Source organism: Nicotiana tomentosiformis, chromosome 4, assembly GCF_000390325.3.
Source record: "Nicotiana tomentosiformis chromosome 4, ASM39032v3, whole genome shotgun sequence".
NCBI classification, from domain to species: domain Eukaryota; kingdom Viridiplantae; phylum Streptophyta; class Magnoliopsida; order Solanales; family Solanaceae; genus Nicotiana; species Nicotiana tomentosiformis.
Genome location: NC_090815.1, coordinates 134,707,212 through 134,730,433, shown reverse-complemented (window position 1 = coordinate 134,730,433; position 23,222 = coordinate 134,707,212). Strand labels below are relative to the sequence as shown.

At 33.6% G+C, this 23,222-nt stretch overlaps 2 protein-coding genes across 3 annotated transcripts; one reads left to right on the top strand and one right to left on the bottom strand.

Moving 5' to 3' along the window:
- Positions 1–12,486: 12,486 nt before the first annotated feature.
- Positions 12,487–18,170, bottom strand: LOC104086627 (probable alpha-amylase 2). 2 transcript variants are annotated; one of them, XM_033653532.2, is made up of 12 exons: positions 18,032–18,170; positions 17,141–17,216; positions 16,811–16,848; positions 16,467–16,593; positions 16,147–16,373; positions 15,374–15,519; positions 15,129–15,241; positions 14,195–14,283; positions 13,850–13,972; positions 13,295–13,330; positions 12,978–13,076; positions 12,487–12,890 (listed from the first exon to the last, which is right to left on the bottom strand). In XM_033653532.2, the coding sequence occupies exons 2-12, from the start codon at positions 17,172–17,174 to the stop codon at positions 12,696–12,698; spliced, it is 1,227 nt and encodes a 408-aa protein (XP_033509423.1). In that variant the 5' UTR covers positions 17,175–17,216; positions 18,032–18,170; the 3' UTR covers positions 12,487–12,695. The 2 variants fall into 2 exon arrangements, with proteins under 2 accessions (XP_033509423.1, XP_070056392.1); XM_070200291.1 differs by lacking the exon at positions 18,032–18,170 and having other exon boundaries at positions 17,141–17,304.
- A 2,164-nt stretch (positions 18,171–20,334) lies between these two features.
- Positions 20,335–22,743, top strand: LOC104086636 (uncharacterized). Its single transcript, XM_009590954.4, has 2 exons — positions 20,335–21,753; positions 21,839–22,743. Exons 1-2 carry the CDS (start codon positions 20,552–20,554, stop codon positions 22,425–22,427), a joined length of 1,791 nt encoding a protein of 596 aa, XP_009589249.1. The 5' UTR covers positions 20,335–20,551; the 3' UTR covers positions 22,428–22,743.
- The last annotated feature ends 479 nt before the right edge of the window (positions 22,744–23,222 follow it).

Genomic DNA, 23,222 nt, shown 5'->3' with positions numbered 1-23,222 from the left:
CACCATAGAATTAAGAAGGTTTACAGCTATGTGTATAGAGAAAAGTAGGTTCGATTCTTATTCCCAAATTAATTCATATACAGAGAGTATTAATTCATTTGGTCCGCTTTAATAGGAGCGTAGAAAAAGGAACTTTCGCCATAATTTAATGGCAAAATGTCAGACATCAATCATTTCTCTGCCCTTTACAATCTTCAATCTACTCTTCTTCTCCATCACCAACCGGAAACGCAAAAGATATTCACTCCAAAAAATAATTAATTAACATTTTATAATTTTTCATATATACATTTATATATTTGGTCAAAAATACTGAAATTGGTTAACCTGAACTCACAGCACTGCACTTTTACTACCGAATCAAAAGACAAAACCCTAGTAATTCCAGTGTCATCTTCATCTTACCTATACTATTTTCATGTATACTTTTTCTACACATATTTACACTAAGCAGATAAGTTTTCTATACTATTTTACACAATAATTCTTTGTTTTCTATACTATTTTACACAATAATTCTTTGCTATCACTTTGGCACTACTAATTACCTGAATGGATAACAATAATCATAACTCAAAAACTCATAGTACTAGTTAGCAAGATACCTAAACATCAAGTAAAAAGGAGTGGTAACAAAGATCGACTGTCAAAAACATACAGAAAAAAAATAACCCAGTATAATCTCACTAGTGGGGTGTAAAAAGGGTAGTGTGTACACAGACCTTACCCCTTCCCTGACGTAGAGAGGCTGTTTTCGATAGACCCTCGACTCCCTCCTCATTTTGTGTCATACATACACAAAATGGATTCAATAAAAGTCATCCATTTGAAAACATAAATATAAATCTTTTCACTTCAATGTTTGAGTCAAATGGTAATGAAATAAGCAAAATATATACTTTAGTTTATAGTTATAAATAACCACATGGAGAACCTCCTCTGTCTTTCTGGATCCCTTTAACATGCAACTTTCTTTTCATGGGTAAGCAATAATAAGCATGGTCAGAACAAGAGCTAAAACTGATTATTTTTAAAAAAAAATTTAAATCATATATAGGAAATTGTGGAATTAGTATACCAAAATACCTAAGTATATAGGGATTAATAGGAAAGTAAAGAAAGTAACCAGAGATGAAATTTAGGGTTTTTGAGTTCCAAATAGGCATTTGAAGTGTGAAATTGCATGAGATGGATGATACAATAACAAGAACTGCTACTCAATTTGGAATAAGTTGGAATCGGCTATATAAATGCTCACTTCTCTATTTAAACTCAATCTATGAACTGAAAACAGACAACAAAAGAAAAAGATAAAAAAGACCTAAAACTGAATCCAAATAATGAAGATTTGTCTTTTTGCTACCTCTGAAATTCCAAAACCCTACTTATTATCAGCGCAAAATCTGGGGGAAAACAAAGCAACAACATGAAGAACGTGTTATATAGATAAATCACGAGGGTTTCGCAAAGAGAAACCAACAGAAATCTGTTGGCAGTATGCCCACCTCCATAATTTTACACTTTACTCTCATCGTTTCAAACTACGTCACATAAATTAAAACGAAGAAAATATTATTTTTTTTCCATTCTAAAAGGAGATCGAGGAGGTGGACAGAATGCCAAAGAACTCTGTAAGGAACCCTTTGTGAAATCTCCATGAAAAATATGAAGATAATTACTTCATAATATCCTCTTCTGATTTACTAATTTGTAGTAGTAAGATGATATATGTATATACAGAAGCTGCTTACACAAAGTGGGATAGTAGTGAGAGTATTTTCAAAAAGAGGGCAGTTGAGCACTATTTAATATGGTTCTTGTGCTTGTGCTTGGCTGTAAAAATAATTAATAGGAGTACTGATGTTGTAAACTGGAAACTGTAGAGAGAGAGACAGAGAGAGAGGGGTATATTTTCTAGAGGGAGAGATCATAAATCAGATTGGATGTTTCATTCTTACCTTTGAAGAGATTAGTCATACTTATTCTTCCATCCCCCGTTTTGGTACAAGATAAGGATAAATAATTATGAGATTGTATTAATTTCATATTTGATTGTAGGTAGTTATTAATTCCAAGACAAAATTTACACTAAAGTAGTGGGGGTTAACTATCCTATTTAAAATGTGGGATAACTCTCATGGAATATCTTTATTTATTATCCCTTCCTTTGATTTTTAGGCACGGATGATATAAAAATTATTTAATAATTAAATAATTTTAAAGTTACTATAATTGAAGGTACCTTATTTAATTACATTTATTAATAAATTATAATAAGTGGTAAATAAATTTATTAGTTATAGCAGATTAAATTACACGAATATAAAAAATATATTTTATTTTCGGTGTAAAACTTAAAAACTCAGAGAGTTCATGTGTCATGAAATACAAGAAAATCTCATTTTTGTATAAAGTTTTGTATTACTATTATACATTAAGTGGTTTTCAAGGTAAAATCTTGCTTACCTTTAATTTTCGTAACTAGTGCAATAGTTAGTTTTCGGCATGAAATTTTGCATAAGTTATCCGAAGTTTATGCGGAAACCAATTATTTACAAAATTTATACAGAAATTTATGTATTATAGTACTAGATAAAGTATGCGATTATAAGAATGTAATTAATGCATTAGTAATATGTGGATAAGAGAGTATAAAAATATGCTTAAATTAGAAAATTCCTACATAGCAACCGGCCATATACTATTAATCATGATATATAATAATCTTTGAAATTAATACTCACCGCATAACAAATTCCACTGCATAATAATCTTTAATTATTATTCACACTTCTTACTAATAGGGAAAATTATAAATTCTACAACCCGACAATTATAAAACTATAAGAACCTGAGTTTGTGTTTAAGCAGCTTTATATTGTCAATGAAATTCCTGGCTTTTCTCTGGCTCAATCTTTATGTTTTTCCACTATCTTTCCTCTTTAATTATACACGTAGGAATTAATGTATGAAACAAAAAGAGTTAATATAAATCAATGTGAAAAAAGAAATAAAATAAGTGAGAAATGGAAAAATAAAAGAAGATCAACTCTCACAAAAGTAAAAAAAAAAAATGAAGAGCAAAAACACTTTACTAGAGATAAATTTTAATACAAATACAGAATTTGAGCTAAAGTTATTATTTTTATGTACCCGTAACTTGTTTCGTAACTCCATCTCCAACAAAAAGAAGTCGGTGTTAATGCTACAAAAGGCATCAAATGATTCAAGAGATAAAATTATCATAGTCCAAAACTTCTTAGTTACGAACCTAAATGTGCTCCCCAAAAACCTAAATTTGCTCCCATAATGACCAGACATTAATTAGAGATTATTGTGTTTCAAGATTTGCTATGATACCAAATTGCTATGATACTGAAAGCTCGATATTTGACCCATCAAAGGATCTATAATCAAGTTTTCAGGATGAGTTCTCATTTGGTTAGTTGTATTAGAATAATTTATTTCAGCATAAATACGAAAGATTAATTGGTTTCATAAGAAAAATTATTTACATGGCTAATTCAATCTTTTGACCGTATAAGAAAAATCAATCTCTGAATAACTAATGCAATGCATACGATAATTGACGTACTTAAATATGAAGGCCCTTAAAGTAAGTAGTTCATATACTTTTATCTATTGGGTTTGTCATCAATTACTTTAACGCAAAAAATTAAAGAATTATAATACTTTTTGGGGTGGTATTTAACATTTGACCCTCGTTTGCCTAATAAACATAACTTTAAGGTCAAGAATTAAAAGTATTGACTACGAGACAAATTACTTTAATGCAATAACTTACAGAATTATAATACTCTTTGGGGGTGGTCTTTAACTTTTGATCCCGTTTGACTAATGGACATAACTTTTAAGGTTAAGAATTAAAAATGTGGTCTATAGAACAAACAAGGAGCAAATAGACAACACTTGTCAAGCTTGAAGTTTTGTACCGGACTTTGAGAGTTATTTGTGTAATTCACCCGGTTTAATGTGTGAGACAGATAGAGTGTGTGAGATAGAATGTGAAATGCTAGTTGTGGGGCAGGTTTTTGCAGTGGCGGAGCCGCCTTATATGAAGGGGTATCAAATGATATTCTTTCACGGAAAAAATACATTGTGTAGTTAGGTAAAAAAAATAAATTATATGTATATATACTAAGTATTTATTTTTCTTAATTTTTTAATATATTTACTTTTATATATTTTAACACCCCTTAACGAAAATTTTGATTCCGCAGCTGGATTGTTGCCCTATGAAAGTGGCATCCTAGGTATATGCTGCTTAAGGCTAATAGGTCATGGGAATGTGAAGAAGCTTCAAAAATCAAATGATAAAGCTTTGACCTACTTACTGAGAAGGGTAAAAAGGTGAGAAAATTTGAAAAGGTGAAAAGTTGAAAAGTTGGACAAAGAAGCAATTATTACACAAGTAAAATAGAAGCTGATTAGAGAGAAACAGTATGGTCAATGGCTTCAATTATACTATTTCTTCACACCTCACATGCAGCAGTGTTCTCTCATGTCAAACCCTTTTCCAAGACCAAATTTTCTTACTATTAAATTACAAACTCAGTGTAAATTTTTAAAAATTACGAGCAAAGAGTAAAATCCATTTCCACCCTTTTGTCTAGTGATATGTCGCACTCATGATGCCCACAACCCACTACTATTCTCTCTGTGTGTAGCCCCCCCCCCCCCCCCAAAATTAATTTATTTTCTATTTTTAAGAAATTGAGTGAGTACTATACAGTTTAGCAAGCACTTGCCAAAAAATGATAGGTGAGTGATGCTTCATCCTTTAATTAGAAGTTTCGGGCTCGAGCTCTGATTATAGAATCGTCTTTGTTAGAAAATATTTTATTCTTATTATTTAAAGCAAAATATGCTAAACTAGTCTAAATACACTCTTAATATGGTGTGATATTGTCCGTTTTGAGCTAATCCCGCACAATTTTTCTCAAAAGTCTCACACCATTAAAAGATCATTACACTTTATATGCAGGCTCCTAATTTTTTCAGCTATCAATGTGAGACTTTGTTCGCCCACCCAACAAATACAATAATACTGTACATGTTATTGCAAGTTATTTGCATCATCTTTAAATTAATAATTTCACTTAATTATGTGGTTACTTGTTGTATTATGTTTTAGACAATGTGATAGTGTAAAAAAATAAATTAATTTTTTTTTTATACATAAGTAGTACATAACTTTGCTCATTTTACCCCTTTGACCAACAGTGTAAACAGCTAGCCATCCCTATAACCCTATTTCACCATATTTATTGCTTGAAAACTGCAGCCCACCAAACGCCATTTGGTTTGTGTAGAATATTTATTGCAAAACAAGAAAACAGAAAGAGGGAAAATCAGAGTAGCAGTTGTAGGATAGTAGTAGTAAGAATTATGGCAATTCCAGTTAACCACTGTGATTGACATTTGTTCTTTCTCCTTCTCTTTTGTTTCTCTTTAATTACTACGACCTTCGTTTTCTTTCTGTAACTGTGTAATAAGCCATTAAATTAGTGTTTCTTGGAGGTATACACAGACCAGTTGGCATACCTCAGTTCTTGTCAGAGTGCCATGATTGAATCATTGGGACACTCATAAAATATCTTACTTTTTTACTTTTACTTTCCAAGTTTTTACTTTTTTTTTCCAAGAAATAATAAATAAAGTGTATAATTTACCATGATATTCATATTAATTGATGCATATTTTATTGGATTTGAGAAAATAATTTGAAATGAGTAATAAATAGTGTGGGTATAACAAAAAAAAACTGTCATTCTTTTGATATGCGTAAAGTGACAAATAAAAATAAAAATCTATTTTTAGTATATATACAAAGTAAAAGTGAACGGAGGGAGTAAATTTTACTAACACTATACCATTTATTTTTATTTTTATCGTGCTCGAATCAATTTGCGTGCATCTTTACTATAATATCGAGTACTTTGATAGTACCTTTTATTAGTATAAGTCAGTGGTGGAGCAAGAATTTTTCATTAAGGGGAGTCAAAATATAAAGAAATAAACTCATCAAGAGGTCAAGAGGTGTCATTATATAGTGTATATACATATTTTTAAAAAATATTATCGAGTTATATAATGTAATTTCCCAGCAAAGAGGCGTCGATTGACACCCCTTCAGGTTATAAGTATCGAATAGTTATGTGCATCAAAACTGGACAGACGAGAAGAATTACCTAATATCTTTGTCTCCGTCAAGATTTGAACATGAGATTGTACGATTTTTCTCGATTTTACTTTATTAATCACTAAATCATAACTAGGAGTGTTTTTTTTTCTTTTCCTTCTCGTTACTGGGATAAATTAGTTATGGGGTCCTAGGCTTTAGCTTGTAAACTTTTTTGTGGTAATTTTAACCCTAAAATAAAAAAATCCAAAAGAACGTACCTTTTCTATTTCCTTTCCTTTTGTATACCATACCTTAGGGACGTTTTGCATTTAATATGCTAAAAGATTGGTCCCAAAAATATTGAAATCTCAATTCCATGGTAAAATAATTAATTATCTTCACATCCATGGTAAGATTGAAGCTCAAGTTGTTAAATAACGCTACATTTTTCCCGTAAGATTTATCAGTGGACATTATTTATTGTATCATTTTCATCAGTAGTAATTCATTTGTAATCCTTTGATAATTAGAAATTTAGAAAAAAATATTCATTTCTATCCGTGAATTATATGTTGCTAATTTTACGAATAAATTTGGCGATTAATAAAATCCAGTGGTAATAATTATTTTTCTTGTAGTGTTGAGGCTATCCTAGCATCATGCTTAGCACAATTAGAAAAAGGAAAATGCTAAGAAAGACAAAAAGATAATAAAAAAGGCATCCATTTGGAGAAAATAAATTGACCTTTTGGAGATAAATCGAGTAGCTGTAATTTGGGCAGGCAATTTTGGTGACACGAAAAAACTTTACAACTTTTTAGACATGGTTTTTTTCTTCCTAGTACTCCATAATTTTGTGGTTGTTGTCCATTAATTCTCCACTATATGAAATTATGAAGTGCCTCACTTTAGTGTAGCATCTAGCATGCATTAACTTTTGCCTGTCTTATAACCACTAATATTACTTACACCACCATCAATAAATATTTAAACAATTTTTACTACTAAGTGATGCTATATAATGTGCATGGTCAGAGACGGATCCAGAATTTTAGGTTTATGTGTTCCTACAAAAATTTTGAGTTAATATACAATACTAAATGGATGAACGGATTGAGTTCCAAGTTAAATATTCTTATATATTTAATGAATTTTTCAATACAAATACATACTCTAGACAAAAGCTATTGGGTTCACGGAAACCATAGCTATTGAACTGGATCCGCCCCTGGGGATGGTGATGCCAGTTCATCATTTCTGGAATGAGGCAAATTTGATTGGTTATTCGATCTTTAAGATTCTGTTTATTTTACTTTTAAAATTTGCGTTGCAATTTAATATTTGTTGAATTTTTTGTGAGTTGTCACATAAAAACTTGTGTTTCACATCAGAAATATTGGGTTCAGATAAATTTAGTGACGAATCTACCCCTGATTAGTCACACATGACCTCTGGACTTTAAGTGTATTTGATATCAGAGTAACTTGGACATCAAAATTTCAGACACCAACATAACTTAATTCTTGTAAAACCACTACAAAGCCTAAAAAAGGTCAATTGATGTGGCTCTTTACAAATTTATTTTTAGTTTTATGACCTTATCTCTTTTTTTTATACATGAGAGATTTACTTTTACACGTAAGAAATTTGTCTTTTACACATAAGAAATCTAAAAAGGTCATTTTTTTAATTTTAAAACTATAAAGGGCCCTGATGTACCAATGTGACAAAACGAGTGTGGTTCTTTTTCTATATACTTTCCTATAAAGTTCATCTAATTCTTATGGTGAATTAGCATTATAATTTGTATCTGTCTTTTCAGGAAAAGAAACAGCAAAGAAGGTCATAGATTACTCTATCTTCCAATTTGCTCATATATGATCTATTCCTCTCAACAATTCTTTTCATTTTAACCTTTTTCAGGTAATGATTTGTAAAGAAATTAAATGCCTCGACCCACTAATAAAAGACCCCTTTACCTTTTTTTCCTAAGTTTACTTGGCTCCAAATCTCTACTTTTGATATTCTTGACGAAAGGTTAATTTAGTTTTAATAACTTAATGGCTTTGCCTCAAATCATGTAAACGAATTAAAAACATAAACATATTAAAGTACTATTTACTATATAAATAAATACAGATAATATATTTTGAACTCAATAAATTAAATGGGGAACTAGACTGAGTTTTCTCGAGACATTACATCACATAAGATGCCCCAAATTAAAGATTTTCATGATTATGAACTACCCCCACTATACTGTATACTGGGGTTTCCTGCAGGGTCCAGGTGAGAGGTGTGTTTAATGAGTCAAAAAGTTTGGAAGCAATTGCTTTTGCTTAATAAACTACTTTCTCTCAAGTTTCTCCAAGTTTAAATAATAAAGTTGTTTCTATGATCCAGTTCGAGCAGTAAAATTAACCATTATGTACGTTAGGGTAAATATTTTTTTTTTTTGATTTTCCACCCGGTGTTCAGTACCCACATTGGGGCCCGATTAAATTCAGATTCGCGCCAGGAAGTCTCAAATTGGGGATAAAATGCTCCCTAACAAAGGCGACTCCATACACAGGGATTCGAACCCGAGACCTCTGGTTAATGATGAAAGAGTACTTACCACTCAACCACAACCCTTGTTGGTAATAAACAACTTACATCACATCCCTTAGATATGGTCCTTGTCAAATCCTGCGTGAGCGCGAAATATTTCGTGTACAAAAGTGTCTCGCTAGCTAGTCAAGTGTTCCTTGAAAAGATGAGCTACAAGTGACTTGAGTTAGAGCGGCCGTGTATAGTGAATTTACTGGTGTGACTGTAGAGAGCTAATATTATTGCTTTAACAAAAAAGCCATCTTAATTACTCTGTAGTTGTTATTATTATTGATTAAAACAAATCTTACATTCAAATTGCACCAGAATTATCCCTCCATGTCTTAATTAGTTTCATTATTTAACATTCTAATCGTTTATATGCCTATATGGCATTGTTTTGTGAATCAGAAAAAGGTTGTTGACCGACAAAGAGAATTAGAGTTACCAACTCTTTTCCTTTTTCGTTTTCCTTATTTTTTCTGATAAATAATAATATATGCCAAATAACTGATACTTGAGATTATATATTTGACCAATTTAGTGCACATAATGATTAGGAGTTGCCCAAAACGTGGTGCCATTAATTTAAAGAACCCATGCATGCACTGCAGAAAAATACTATTTTAATATTTTACTTGAACATAGATTTAGGAGCATCTTCAACTTCGAGATAAAACATGATGTAACTCTGCATGTAATTTAATTTCTTAAAACAATTAAGAAAAAAATTTGCTGGCTTCAGTAAAATAGGTTTTATAGTACATTGGACAGCTCAGTGTGCAATCGCCTTTTATATCGATTCGAGATTCAAAGGCTGACTATGTTTCGCTTTGTTTATGCATGTGAGTTACTATAAACAATAAGTTCTCACGTACATGAATTATCATTAATTTGTTTAATCTTTCCCTTAATATCGACCTTTTAGATTGTCAAATATCAAATGGCACTCAGTTCATATCTTTAAGTTCGATCATTGACAAGGTTCAAAGAAAGGGTGGGCCATTGATAAAGAATCGATGGAAAACCACAATGCTAGCAGATGGCGGGCCTCCGCTTTTCTTTTCATTAATGAAACCCGCCAGTTATTATGAACTCAAATAAAAAAAATTTGGATTTAGAAGGCTTGTTCAAAAGAAAAAAAGACGTGGGTGGCATTATGACTGGGGTGTCAGTTAGAAAGGTTCTTACAATGTTCGTTCAATCAAGCAGCATTCTTTTTTTCTTAACTTAAGGAGAGGGAAGAGGGCTTTCTAAGAAGGGCTTGGGACCTATGAACAGAACAACACAACAAAATGATGAAATGAAGAAGAATGAACGGGAGGCATCGGAGGAAGGACTGACGAACTTCCGCTATTGTCGTGGTGAAGGTTATATATACCTCATAAAATCAGCGAAACTAATATTTTTTTATATGTTAATCCTTTTGATCGGGCGAGAACTTACGAGGAAGGCCTTCATTGAGTTAATTGTCGGAAAAGCTTGAGTTATGTTACTTTTTGCTTTTGGAAAAATATTGTGGATATTTAAATTAAAATGTATTTTTAAGATCAATCCGTTGGGTTTCACTTCTGGAAAAAAGTTTGAAGTATTTTCCTTAACCAAAAGGGCACAAAATTTTCAACCCCATGTTCTACATCTTGACTTATTACCTAGGTAAATTGTTATAATGATTAAGGAGAATAAACTTCTTTGATAGTGAACCATGATAAATTAAGTTGAGCTATAGACTATAGATATATGATAAGGTAAAACTGACGTTGGGAATAGAAGCTAGGGGAGATATGATCATATGACTAAAATATACTACTTTACTCAAATGATGATGGATGATATATATTTCAAATAGTGTGCATCACGTGATAGAGAGACAGGTGAGAAATGGAAAATAATTACTATAATTATGCTGTTTTGGGTCTCTGTTTGTTTGGTAAAAAGAGAAAAAAAGGAAAAAGAAAAAGGAAGAAAGAGAGAGAGAGAGAAGTGTGGCACGGGGAGAAGAAAAAAAGAATGCTAGGTGATTTCTATGTTTCGGTAATAGTAGTTTTGTTTTGATAGATTATTTGATGTTTGTGACGCGGAACGAAAAGTCAAACCAAATCGATTAAAAAATTTGACTAGGTTTGGTTTGATTCGGTTTGGTATTGAGCAAAAAAATTCGAACCAAATCGATATATAAATATATAATTTTTTATAAATACTTCTAAGACTTTATATAGAATTTTGTTTAAATGATGTCTAGAAATATTTGAGATCTTTAATAGAATGTAGTATTTAATATAACTATAAAGTTTATTTATTTTTATTTACTTTAAATAATGGATTGTATCACTTTCTTATTAAATATTATTGAAATGTGTCAATCATCTCTTTGTTCTTTCATATTCATATGTCAAAATTTCTTATATCTTTTTCGAATTTAAAGTGGTATTTCGATAATCTAAAATTACATAGAACATATCATTATTTAGGTATCATATTAATTTAATTATGTTTAATTATTAAATTCGGTTAATCTTGAAAGCGTACATCAACCAAAAATTATTGTTAGACGACTAAGAAAATAAACTATTATGTGTTACTAAAATAAATTCTCCCATAAGAATACTTTAATAGATCATGTGTTTGTTAATTTTTTTTTTTTTTTAGTAAACATATATTCACTTATCAAAACTTTATCTATAAGTTTAATAAAGCAAGATTAGAATAATATTCATGTAATAAAAAAACCCGAAAAACTCAAAAAATCCGACAAAACCGAACAAATTCAAACCAATATAATTGATTTGGTTTGGTTTTGATAAAATCCGAATCAACTCGGTCCATGTACACCCGTATTTGTGACAATAAAGAGTAGTAACAGATGTTCAATAGAATAATAAAATGACGAGTTAACTCAACTGTTATATTAAAAATTAAAAGTAATGAAAAGTGAATTGGGGGAGTATTGCAAATGGAGATGTTGATGGGGTCTTTGAGTTTCAAGGTATAAATCATGAGAAGTATGACGATTGCTATGATATTGATGTGAGGAATCTCTATCTTTTTTGATTGACACAACGCCATGTGATCCCCTCTCGTCCACTTTTTTGATAATTTTACCTTATTTCAGTTAATCACTGTCATTAAAACTTCTAAATATTTTTATTGGAGCTAAAAAGATTTTCTAAAAGGATAGTACAATGTGGAAAACTTCTATTATTTAAAGCCTTATAACTTTCAATTATAGAAGACAGTAGATTCATATCTAACCCAAAAGCAGAGAAATTCACTTCTTATGAATCTCATCTGCAACAAAGTAATGAGTACAGAGCTTGTAGGATGTCACATTTTTTTGCTTTCAAAGATCCAAACCATGTAACTTTTGATTATCAAAAGTGTTCTTTTATCAGAAAAGACAGTCCGATGCACTAATGTCTTGCTAATGTGCGGGTGTGGAGAAGGACCGGAATCTTACGTATGCAGCCTTAGTTTGTATTTCTGCAAGAGGTTGTTCCGTGACTGAACCATGACCTTCTTGTCACATGGCGATAACTTTTATCGTCACGCCAAGATTGACTTTTAAAAGAGCAACCCGATGCATAAAGCATCTCGTGTTCATGCAGGGTCCAAGCAGCCCGTGTATTTTATCTTGTGATACTAGAAAAAACACAACTATAATTTCTTATTATCCTAACATAAAAGCAGAGAGCCAAAAAAAACCTTTAATATCGTTACATGAAATGACACTATTCCCTCGTACAAAACTATAATTGAATTAATAAACTCCCTTATTCCATTGCATTCAAGAACTCTTATTAGTAATGCTACATCCCATGCTAAAATTTCTAATGAATGGGAAAAACACTCATCTCTCCATCCTAGCCCCCAGAGGCGGATCTAGTATTAGCAGTAGGTGCACGGGCTTGAAACACATATATTTAGACTAATATTTTTGCGAAAGGGAATAACTTTGCTCTACCTATAACTTCTGCCAGACTGCATAGCGATAGCCACTGGTTGCAAGCTTCCACTTCTTGCCCGTAGGACACCATGATCCGTCCCCGATCTTCATGCTAACCTTTTCTCCAATGGTTGCAGCATATAAGTTTGGTTGTGCCTCAAGAATCTGTATAGATGAACGGCTGTGTATGCCTTGATGCCTCCGGATATCAATCTAATGTGTAAATTTGAAGCATTAGAATTGTCCAGCTTTGACTGTTCACTCACTTTGTGTCTATATAGTTAATTAGATTTGACATACCAGCTTAACAATTTGGTCATGCGTGGAATTACCCCAATCGTAGAAATGGTCATAGAATACTGATGGCATCCCTGGATGTGTTAGAATGTACGCATAGCCCTGGAGCGAGGCGCAGTGATCAGACCAAATGCCACAAAACATGATCAGGAAAAATAAGATCTAAACACTTGTATAGTACTGCTGAAGACGGAATTGTTGCCAAAAAATATAGTAGCTTACAGCCTAGAAAGTAACAAGTGAAGGAAATACAACCAATGAAAAAGAAATAAAGCTCACAAGTCAAGCATTTAAAGGTAATGAATTAGATGTCGAAATACCTCCATAATATGATTTGAAGGGAAAGGCCAGTGTGCCTGCAAGTTGAGATCATTAAGTTAGTTAAGTAATGAGGGAACATAAGTTCAGTTTCCATGATTAGAAAAACATCAAAGAGAGTAAATGATCCAAGATGATAACTTTAAAACAGATCAAAAGAGTGAATCATTTCATAATCTAGCATATGGTATTCAGTGGCGGACTCAGGATTTTGTGCAAGCGGGTTCAATCTTAGAAGTATATAAATTTAGTAGTAAAATAGTAGTTATTAAGTGGGTTCAAATAAAATATTTATGCAAAATTTACACAGCTTTAATCCTAATTTATACATATACACAGTATTATTTTTTTGTGAAGCGGGTTCAGTTGAACCCGCTGTCCACCACTGATGGTATTCCTACCAGCAGAGAGAAGCATAAATGGTAAAATCATTAACCTATGTTACTGCAATAACGAAATTATACAGTAGAATGGTCGTGTAGAATAGGAAATCAAGCATCCAAAACCAAAGCAAAGATTAATAATCAGCTAGATGTAGATCAGGAAACATCAAGAACCTGAGTGGATCCAGTGTCGTGATTATCAATAAAAGTCACAGCCCTTGAAGGCCACCATCCCAGAACTCCTGGTGGCTTCCCATTAGAGTCACGCAAACGCCAGAATTCTCCTTTGACTGCTTCCTGCAAATGTATATATATAATATAATGGTTAACACTAATTTATGGTATATACTCATTGAATCACAGACAAATCTTTGAATAAGTTCCTTTAACAAGAAATAAACATGTCATTAATAATTTTTGGATTTACTAATACAAGTAGTCTTAGATACTAAATATGGGGAGAAGAGGAGCCACTGTTTGTTTTAGGATCTTAAGAGATACCATGATTTTAATGGATACCTGAAGGATTGCTTTGGTTGTAAAATCAAATGCAGATGAAAGTTGCCCCGTTTGATCAATCCAATTGATGATTCTTTGCCTGTGACTATCTGCACATAACAAAGAAAGCTACCTTAATACATAGACAAACAAAGACAGCCTAGAACAGGAGAAGCAAGGTACAGATATGCTCTGCCTCCACACATGCTTCATGCTACTAGATAAATGGCACTTGGCAACCAAAATTCAAGAAAAGACATAGCAGTAAAGGTAAAAGTAAGCCCAATTTTCCAATTAGCCATCCCTTATGCACTATGGCAAAACAAGTGCAGCCTCCATTACCATATAAGTTCAACAATGATGATTCAAGAAGATTGTGAAACTTGGATCACGATACCACTTAAACTCAACAGTGATGATTTAAGAAGATTGTGAAAATGTATCACGATATTAGCTTCCTGTTAGCAAAGTTGACTTTGTTGAGGCACTTCATCAGCCTTGTCTATAATGTTTTATAGTCCTTTTCTTTATCGTCCTTTTTACTTCTCTTTTTCTCTCTTTTTTTTTCTTGTGTTGGAGCTTCACAGGTTTTAAGAATTTTAGAGACCTTTAATTATGACACTGCATGAACCCAGCATTTTCACATAGTTAAGTTCTCTTGCTGCCATGGTCAAAAGCTTGTTTGTCTTTCCTTGCCTAAAGAAATTCAACATCAGTGTAGCCAAATGTTAGAAAGGTGAATATATTTCATCACTGTGAGTTGAACTAATCAAAGATTTACTCCTATGTACTTTGGGTCTATGTAAACTGAGTTTAACGCCAATCTTCCTCGCCAGAGAGCAAACGAGGGCTCAATAATAACATGAACGACTACAGGTACCAGCTAAATTGAGAGACATCTTTATAAGTTGCAGGGGAAAGTCGGTTGTACAAATTTACTAGAGAACTATAATACCTTGATTGCAATCCAAATAGCTGCCCTTGTAGTTGCAAGTGTCCCAATATTCCCCAACCGAAAATATTGGCTTAGCTCCCTCGATATATTCCTTCACATACTTCGGAGAATAACTAAAGTTGAGAGAAGGAAAATTCAGCTGTTGTTACAAATGGATAGACAGTAATCGAAAAAAAATAGAATGAAAATCCAGCCATTGGGGGGGAGGTTACATGGAGAACTTCAGAAAGAAAGTGCAAATTTACCCTTTAGCAAAATCGAAACGAAAATCTTGGAAGCCAACAGAGGATCTTAGCCACCGCATCCAGTCAGTGAGATCTCTCCGGACAAAGGATTGTGTATGATCTATATTTGGAACTCCATTAAAGTTGTCTCCAGTGCTTTTGTTACCCTGGAATACATCCTTAAAAGTTATGAGTACACCCTCATGGTTGAGAAACCTCTGGCCACAGAGAGCCTTATAAATAAAGTTTCACCTTAAATGACTAGTTGGAAGGCAAGCATGTCATCTGAGCAATAACACTGACTCTAAAACGGTTAGAGATATGAAGAGTCAATAACATTATATATAACGGAATTAAAGAGGAGTCTTAAGTTTTAGTTGAGGAGCTCAAACTATCTTTATTTCGTCATTGAGAAATGATTATATAGCAAAGTTACTCAAAGGTTCAGCTAATTTAGCAAGTTCGGTTCCTATAATTTATAGATTACTGATGAAATGCTGATTTTAGTAAAGGCTAATGCATAAATGAACATGAATCAAGCTTAATATGTTTATATATACAGTTCATGCTTTTGCTAATGTAGATGTCACAGCTTCAGGATCCTTTCTGGGGAAGGGGTCTGTCCATGCCACTCTAGCTAAAATCAAAGAGTTCATGAAAAACCTATACATCCTATATTAGAGAAAACTAAATTAATTAATTAATTTTATGATCAAGTTGAGGCAGATGAAAAGATAAATAAATGTCTAAAGCTGCTTATCCTAGAAACATGATTTTGGTTACAGTATCCTTACCCGGCCACCAGTGCAAGATGTAACAGCATGTTCATTCCAAGGCAAAGGAATTCCATCATAGCGGTTGTACATTCCGCCGTGCCCTTGGGTAGTCCCAACACGATGGTTAATGACTATGTCCGCCATTGCTCTAACTTTGTACTGCTTCATCTTGTTAAGTAAAGCTTTTAAGACATGCTCAGAACCATATGAAGAATTGAGAGAATAAAGGTTCTGTGGAAGGTAACCTATCATGAAAGAAAACAAAGAGAGAATTAATGACTATCAAAGAGGAGCTGAAAGAGAGGAGAGACATGACTCGAATTATATCACTTCCAAACCTTCAGGAGACAATGACTGACTTGCTGGAGGCAACCATGCTGTTGTGAAGCCAGAATTTGCAATATCAGGAACTTTTCTATCTAAATTTCTCCACCAGTCATGTTTATGAGATTCCCAGTTGAAGGCCTGCAGAGGCAATGATTGGCAGTTTCTACTTATGAACAGAATTGTTGACACAGAAAAATGTTAACTTGTCTATTTTATTCCCCATTTCTTTAGGTTTGAGATGATCTTTTCTAGGAAGAAATGCATCAGCATTCCGATTTTAACAAATTGTTATGTATGAACTACGAACTCTTTAAAATTTCTTCCTAGCCAACTGATAAAGGAAAAATAATATCACCTGCAATATGATTTCCTTCCCATTGCGTATCACAACCACTACAAGCACATGAAAACAATAAATCAGTTAGCATTCATCACTATAATCTCCCTTCAAAAAGCTAAGTCTTATAAAATACTGTGATTGCTAGAACTCCTGATAAGAACTAAACTATCAACAAAACTAATTTGACATAAAATAAGGCGTGCAAATTCCACTTATTTACTCTCATAATTGCTAAAAGTAAAATGAAAATAAGAAATGATTCAGTTAAAATATCAGCAGTTCTTCAATTCAAATCTCAGTCTTTCTTTTTAGTTTGATGTATATATAAAGGAAAGAGAGTCGTACATGGATCCGTCTGCTGACTTTCATCAAATCCCATAATAAATCGAACCTGAGATCAAAAAGTAAGCCCCAAGAGGTCCTGCTAAAAAAAAATAAAGGTAAACAAAAAGGGAGATTTGAGTCGACAACAACCTGAAGCCATTCAGGTATGCCACTATATCTGCATAATTGAGTCATATGTGCAGCTCATTAAAGAATCTAGATGCAGTAATTATCCACTTTTTTCAACCCAAAGCAAACATTAGCTGATCATAAGTGATCACGTCCTGTGTCGACCTGATATCATTTACATACTAGCAGAAATGTAGCGGATAATTATATCACACAAAGCAGAGTTCAAGAGAAACTATAGCTGATTATCAGAAAAATAAACAAAGATTCAAAATAGAATTAAAATGAATATAACGATTCACAATGATCAAAAAAACAATATGACTACCATTTTATGTTACATATACTAGTTCACATGTATCTATCCATTACGGTGTGTAAATAACCTATTCGGTGCTGCAGTTTTTCACCAATTCTTCATATCACTCATTTAATACGGATACTAGAAGATGTGACGGAGCCAGAATTTTCGTTAACTGGTGTCAAAATATATAAAAGTAAACCTACCAGGAAATTCAGTAGTCAATACATAATATATATATACATATATTTTTTTTTGCCTATATTTTTCCGGCGAACCTTCCTATAGTAGAAGGATCCATCAAATACAGCTGCCACTAAAAACTCAAAGAATGGAAAGAATGACATGCACATGATCATGTACTTATAAAATAAAAAGAAAAAAAAAAAAACTTGCATGCCTAATATAATCTCATATTTAAGCATAATGAGCAAGAAAATAACCAGCCGAAGAAACTTAGTAGTAAAGACAGAGAAACATACCGCGTTTGATCGCTACGAAAAAGTCGATCTCAGCTTATAATAACCTCTTCAACTTACTCTGGTATTTATACAGAGACGAAATGGGCAAAAGCTGGGAGTAGTCAAATTAGATTGATTCCTCTGATATGGGCTTCTAAATTCTCAACCGTGAAATTGAGACAATGGAAAAAAGGCAATTGAAGAAAGTAAGAAAGGGCGCCAGCAAAAAATATGTAAAATTCGATGACCACATAAACCAGGAATATAAAAATAAAAAAAAGAACAAATCCTTTTTGCGAAATGGAGTTCGAACCGGAGGATTTTATGAAAGGCAGACCACTTTTTCGGATTCGATTCGCTTCGAAATCGTTCTGTCGTAGGAGTAAACAGCGAGCAACACGTGGCAATCCTTGATTGGAAACATGGAATTGACGGCTGCAGATGGAGGATGTGACGAGAATGGTGAGGTGGCGGTAATGGTGGTGTCCGTCCATTGACGTAGTGACATTTCATACGAATTGCAGACGAAGCGACGGAGTAAGACGGAAGTGCTAACGTGAAGTGTGAACATTGGAAATACTGACAATTTGAAATGATAATCAATGATCAATTAAACAACCAATTATCTACATTGATAATTTCACTTCAGTATTAATTAAACAAATTGAGGTGATAATGATGAAAACCTTTATACTCGTCAAAAATTAAATTCCCATACAGACCTTAAAAACTGTGATAGAACTTTGTAATCTATCGTTATTTTTTGTAAAAGTGATTTTTAAAAAAGTATTTTTTTGATTAGAAACTATTTATTTTTTTTCTGCTTCTTAAAAATAATTCTATTTTTACTCAAAAATAATTTTTTACCCTCTAAATACTTAGTCAAACATGCTGACTTTAAAAAAAAAATACTTTTGGCCAAAAAAAATCTTAGCCAAACAAGCTAATATTTAGAGGGAGAGAGAAAACTAATCGAATAAAATGCTAAGGAGATCACTAATGGGTCGTTTGGTACATGAGATAAGAATAACAATTTTGGAAAAAGTTTTGGATTAATTTTATCTCATGTTTGTGTATTAGTAAAAAATAGACTCGCCACGTGGGTCTATTAAATGGCGACACATGTCAGCAAGTTAAGAAAAAAGTGAAGAATGACATATAAAGATGACATGTGAAACACTCTCGAGACTAAGCATACTCGTACCGTGCTTGTTAGTCTCGCAAATGACCATCATAGAATAGCTCTGGATCAGTTGCGAGAGAATAACTCATAATTACAAATGAGGAAATAATCAATTAATCCTGAATTACATGGGATTTACCATCATTATGCCATTAGTTACAAATCAATTATGTAACATACAATAAATGCAATAAATGGTTGTAACAGTCAGAACAAGGCAATCAATTACGAGATTGACTCAACAGATGCGGGATTGACTCAACGGGTATGGGATTGACTTAACAGGCACGAGATTGACTTAACAGGCACGAGACTGACTCATCAGTTACATAATTGACTCATCAGTTACGGAATTTCAACATTTACTCAGTTGTTACAAGTCTTCCAAGAGTAACAGATGGATTAAGTAAATGCTCTTAATGGACCCATAATTCAAGAAGAATGGTTACTTAGATTTAGCCCCGTAAATAGACACATTTTATCACCATTTGTGGTAACCTAATTGTTTTTCTCTATAATTTTATACATTGTAATTCGTAGCATCTAGCTCCCAATTTAGCCATAGTTCAGCCCTTCAAGCTCTGTTCGACTCATCATCCTATCAAGGATCATTCAATAAGAATTATTTCTTCTCTGCTTTATTTTTAATATATTATCTGTCATTCAATTTATTTCTCACTTCTCTATCATGTTGTATTAACGAAAATTAATATCTTTTGGATCGAATCGGTTGTTTGTGGCCCATCATATAAAATTAATTATTTTGACCTTGAAAATTATTTTTTGGGTTAAATAATTTTGAGTTTTGAGTTTTCTTTCCCTGTCAATTATTTCCATTATTCGTCTTATTCTTCAGATTACCAAGAAAGTGAAATAGTTTTGATTATCAGTAACCCGATTTCTTCTTGATATTGACTTTGACCGAAAAATTTATTTTTGGATTAAACAATTTAATTTTGGGATATTAGCAAAGTGAGATTAACTATCCCATATAAAAGTAATCCCATATCCCACCATTGTACTCCTGAAATTCAAACTCATAATACTACTTTATCAAACTGCGACTTCTTTGACTACTAAAAAGTGACAAACTAACTAATTAAATGGAGTATCACATTATTCGCACCTTTTTATTTTTTGGTAACCAAAACCTCCGAGGTACTATGGCTCATTCACATGGTACAAGTAGGAGCAGCATAGCATTTCCCTATCTCTTGCCAGCGTGGCGCCGGGGCAGTTGATCCTAGGGTTTTATCAAGGTTTGATACGAGTTCCCATTTTCGATTAACAAACCGCTCTGTAATGGCCACCTCTATCATTCCCAGAATTCATAATTCCCCCCAAAATTGACATCAAACATGGAGAACAAAATCGCCCCTTTATCAACTATCGACGAACCACAACCCAAAAAGCAAAAAATGTCCACCACCACCTCCGACGATGAAGAAGCCGCAACCGCCGCCGTCGCCGGAGATGGTCCAGCACCTGAGAGGAAACCGAGATACAAGCGTCGAAAAATCGCATTATTCTTCGCTTATTGCGGCGTTGGTTATCAGGGTATGCAGAAGAATCCTGGAGCTAAAACAATCGAAGGGGATTTAGAAGAAGCACTTTATCAAGCAGGTGGTGTGCCTGACCATGACAAGTGTCAACCCAGAAGGTATGATTGGGCTCGTTCTGCTCGTACTGATAAGGGAGTTAGCGCCGTGGGTCAGGTCGTTTCGGGTCGGTTCTACGTCGACCCGCCTGGTTTTATTGATCGGCTTAACTCGATCCTCTCTCCTCAAATCCGGATCTTTGGGTTTAAACGGGTAACAAATGCGTTTAATGCTAAGAAGTTCTGTGACCGGCGTAGGTATGTGTATTTTGTTCCTGTTTTTGCTCTTGACCCATCCTCACATCGTGATAGAGAGACTGTATTAGCTAGTGTAGGATCTGGGAAAGAGCTTGTTAAGTGTTTGGAGTGTTCGGAAAGGGGTCGTAAAGTATTTGGAGTAATGGGTAAACGCGTTTTCGATCCGATAACTAAGTCGGTAATTGTTGTTGCTGAACCATGCAATATGCCGAACACTGGAGATGCACAACTAACTTTGCAAAATACAGAGAGTAATGTTAATGTTAATGCAAATGATGTGATCACTGAGTCAAATATGGTAATTGAAAATGGAGCTTCTGTAAGTGAGAAGGTTGAAGAAACGAAGGAGGAAGTTGAGAAAGGCGATGAAAATGCTAAAACAGTAGAAGAACAAGTAGAAGAGTCTGTGTTTTGCTATGGAGAGAAAGAAAAAGAAAGATTTAATAGAATTTTGAAGTACTACGAGGGAACTCACAATTTTCACAATTTCACAACAAGAACAAAAGCTGATGATCCTGCTGCCAAGCGATATATCATTTCGTTTACTGCAAACACTATAGTTAATGTCGAAAGCATTGAATTTGTGAAGTGTGAGGTTGTAGGTCAGAGCTTTATGCTTCATCAGATCCGTAAAATGATTGGTCTTGCTGTAGCGATCATGAGAAATTGTGCTCCTGAATCCTTAATTCAAACTGCCTTCCGAAGGTACATGTTACTCTTTGTTAGTTATTCTGTTTTAAGTGTAAGTAGGGTAAGCATGTTTTAATGTGATACATTTTGATCAAATCAGGGATGTCAACATTAACGTTCCCATGGCGCCTGAGGTTGGATTGTATTTGGATGAATGCTTTTTCACCTCATATAACAGTAAGTGGAAGGACACTCATGAAGAAGTGTCTCTGAAAGCTTATTCAGAGGCAGCGGAAGAATTTAAAATGAAGTATATCTATAGTCATATTGCATCGACGGAGCACAAGGATGGAACAATGGCTCTATGGCTGCATTCCCTTAATTATCGTAATTACCCTGATTTGCGTGCTGTGGATAATGGTAATTCTGCTGGTGCTGGTGATGGTTCAAAAGCCGTTGAAGCTGTTGTTGAGGCTGGTGTAGGTGCTGTCAAGAATGGTGAGAGCACCGAGAATGTTAATTCTGCTGGTGCTGTTGATGATTCAAAAGCTGTTGAAACTGTTGTTGAGGCTGGTTTAGGTGCTGTGAGCAATGATGAGAGCACCGATATTGTTAATTCTGCCGGTGCTGGTGATGGTTCAGAAGTTGAAACTGTTGTTGAGGTTGGTTTAAGTGCTGTCAACAATGGCGAGAGCGCTGATGCCAAAGATGCTGAGGCAGGGCGTGATGCTGATTTAATCAACTCATAGGCTATGCTCTGTCGAACAACTCTCGGCATCTCTTGGCATGAATATCATGTAAACTTTTCCATCTGTGTTCTATCATTTATGGTGTTCTATTCTTTGAAGGGAACTCCATTGAGCAAAGACAGAAAGTTCTTGATCCTACTTCTAGGACATGTCAAATTAAGTCTTGAAACTTTGTTAATTTTGTTGATGTGCTTCAAATGTGATGTTGAAGTGAAGCAGATGCTTTAGTTTTTGTTGAAGTGAACAAACTGTAATATGATAAATTACACATGTTTTTATTTGACATTGACAAGGCAAGCAACCTTTGAAGTAGCTATTAGCAGTGTTGTCCAAACTATCTACATGTTTAATTCTTACAGTCTAATAGTTTATAGTTATGTATGTTTTCCTCTCTGCGCTAGCGTTAATGGAGGCTTTGATCTACTCTCTCTGCCGTCAGCTAGGTATTTAAAGACAAATTTTACTGGTCAGGGAAATGTATTGTAGCCGTAAATGTGCAGATTCCTAACTAAATAAGCCAATTTGCTTAGGCATCACTGGTGATAGGAGTAAAGATTCTTTGGCTGCTAACTCGAAGTGACTCTGAATGCTAACTCTAGTATGTGTCACACAACAAAATTACAAAAACGTTTAGATTTGTGGTTGATCACTTGATTTGGTCTTCGCAAAATGCAGCTCTTAAATTCTTTCTGTAGTTGATATCATAGTATGCGAGTTTCTACTTTCAAGTTAACATTTCACCCCTGTTTGTAAGCTACCGACTTTTATATAGGATCAAATTTTGGGCCATTTTCA

Excerpts from the sequence above, each read along its gene's own strand:
- LOC104086627 (XM_033653532.2), bottom strand. The coding sequence starts at position 17,174 with ATGGGATTTGATGAAAGTCAGCAGACGGATCCAT. Across the intron at positions 15,520-16,146 it reads CATCTTGCACTGGTGGCCGG|GGTAACAAAAGCACTGGAGA; the intron begins GTAAGGATACTG and ends GATGTATTCCAG. Across the intron at positions 12,891-12,977 it reads ATGACCAAATTGTTAAGCTG|ATTGATATCCGGAGGCATCA; the intron begins GTATGTCAAATC and ends TTTACACATTAG.
- LOC104086636 (XM_009590954.4), top strand. The coding sequence starts at position 20,552 with ATGGAGAACAAAATCGCCCCTTTATCAACTATCGACGAACCACAACCC. Across the intron at positions 21,754-21,838 it reads ATTCAAACTGCCTTCCGAAG|GGATGTCAACATTAACGTTC; the intron begins GTACATGTTACT and ends TGATCAAATCAG.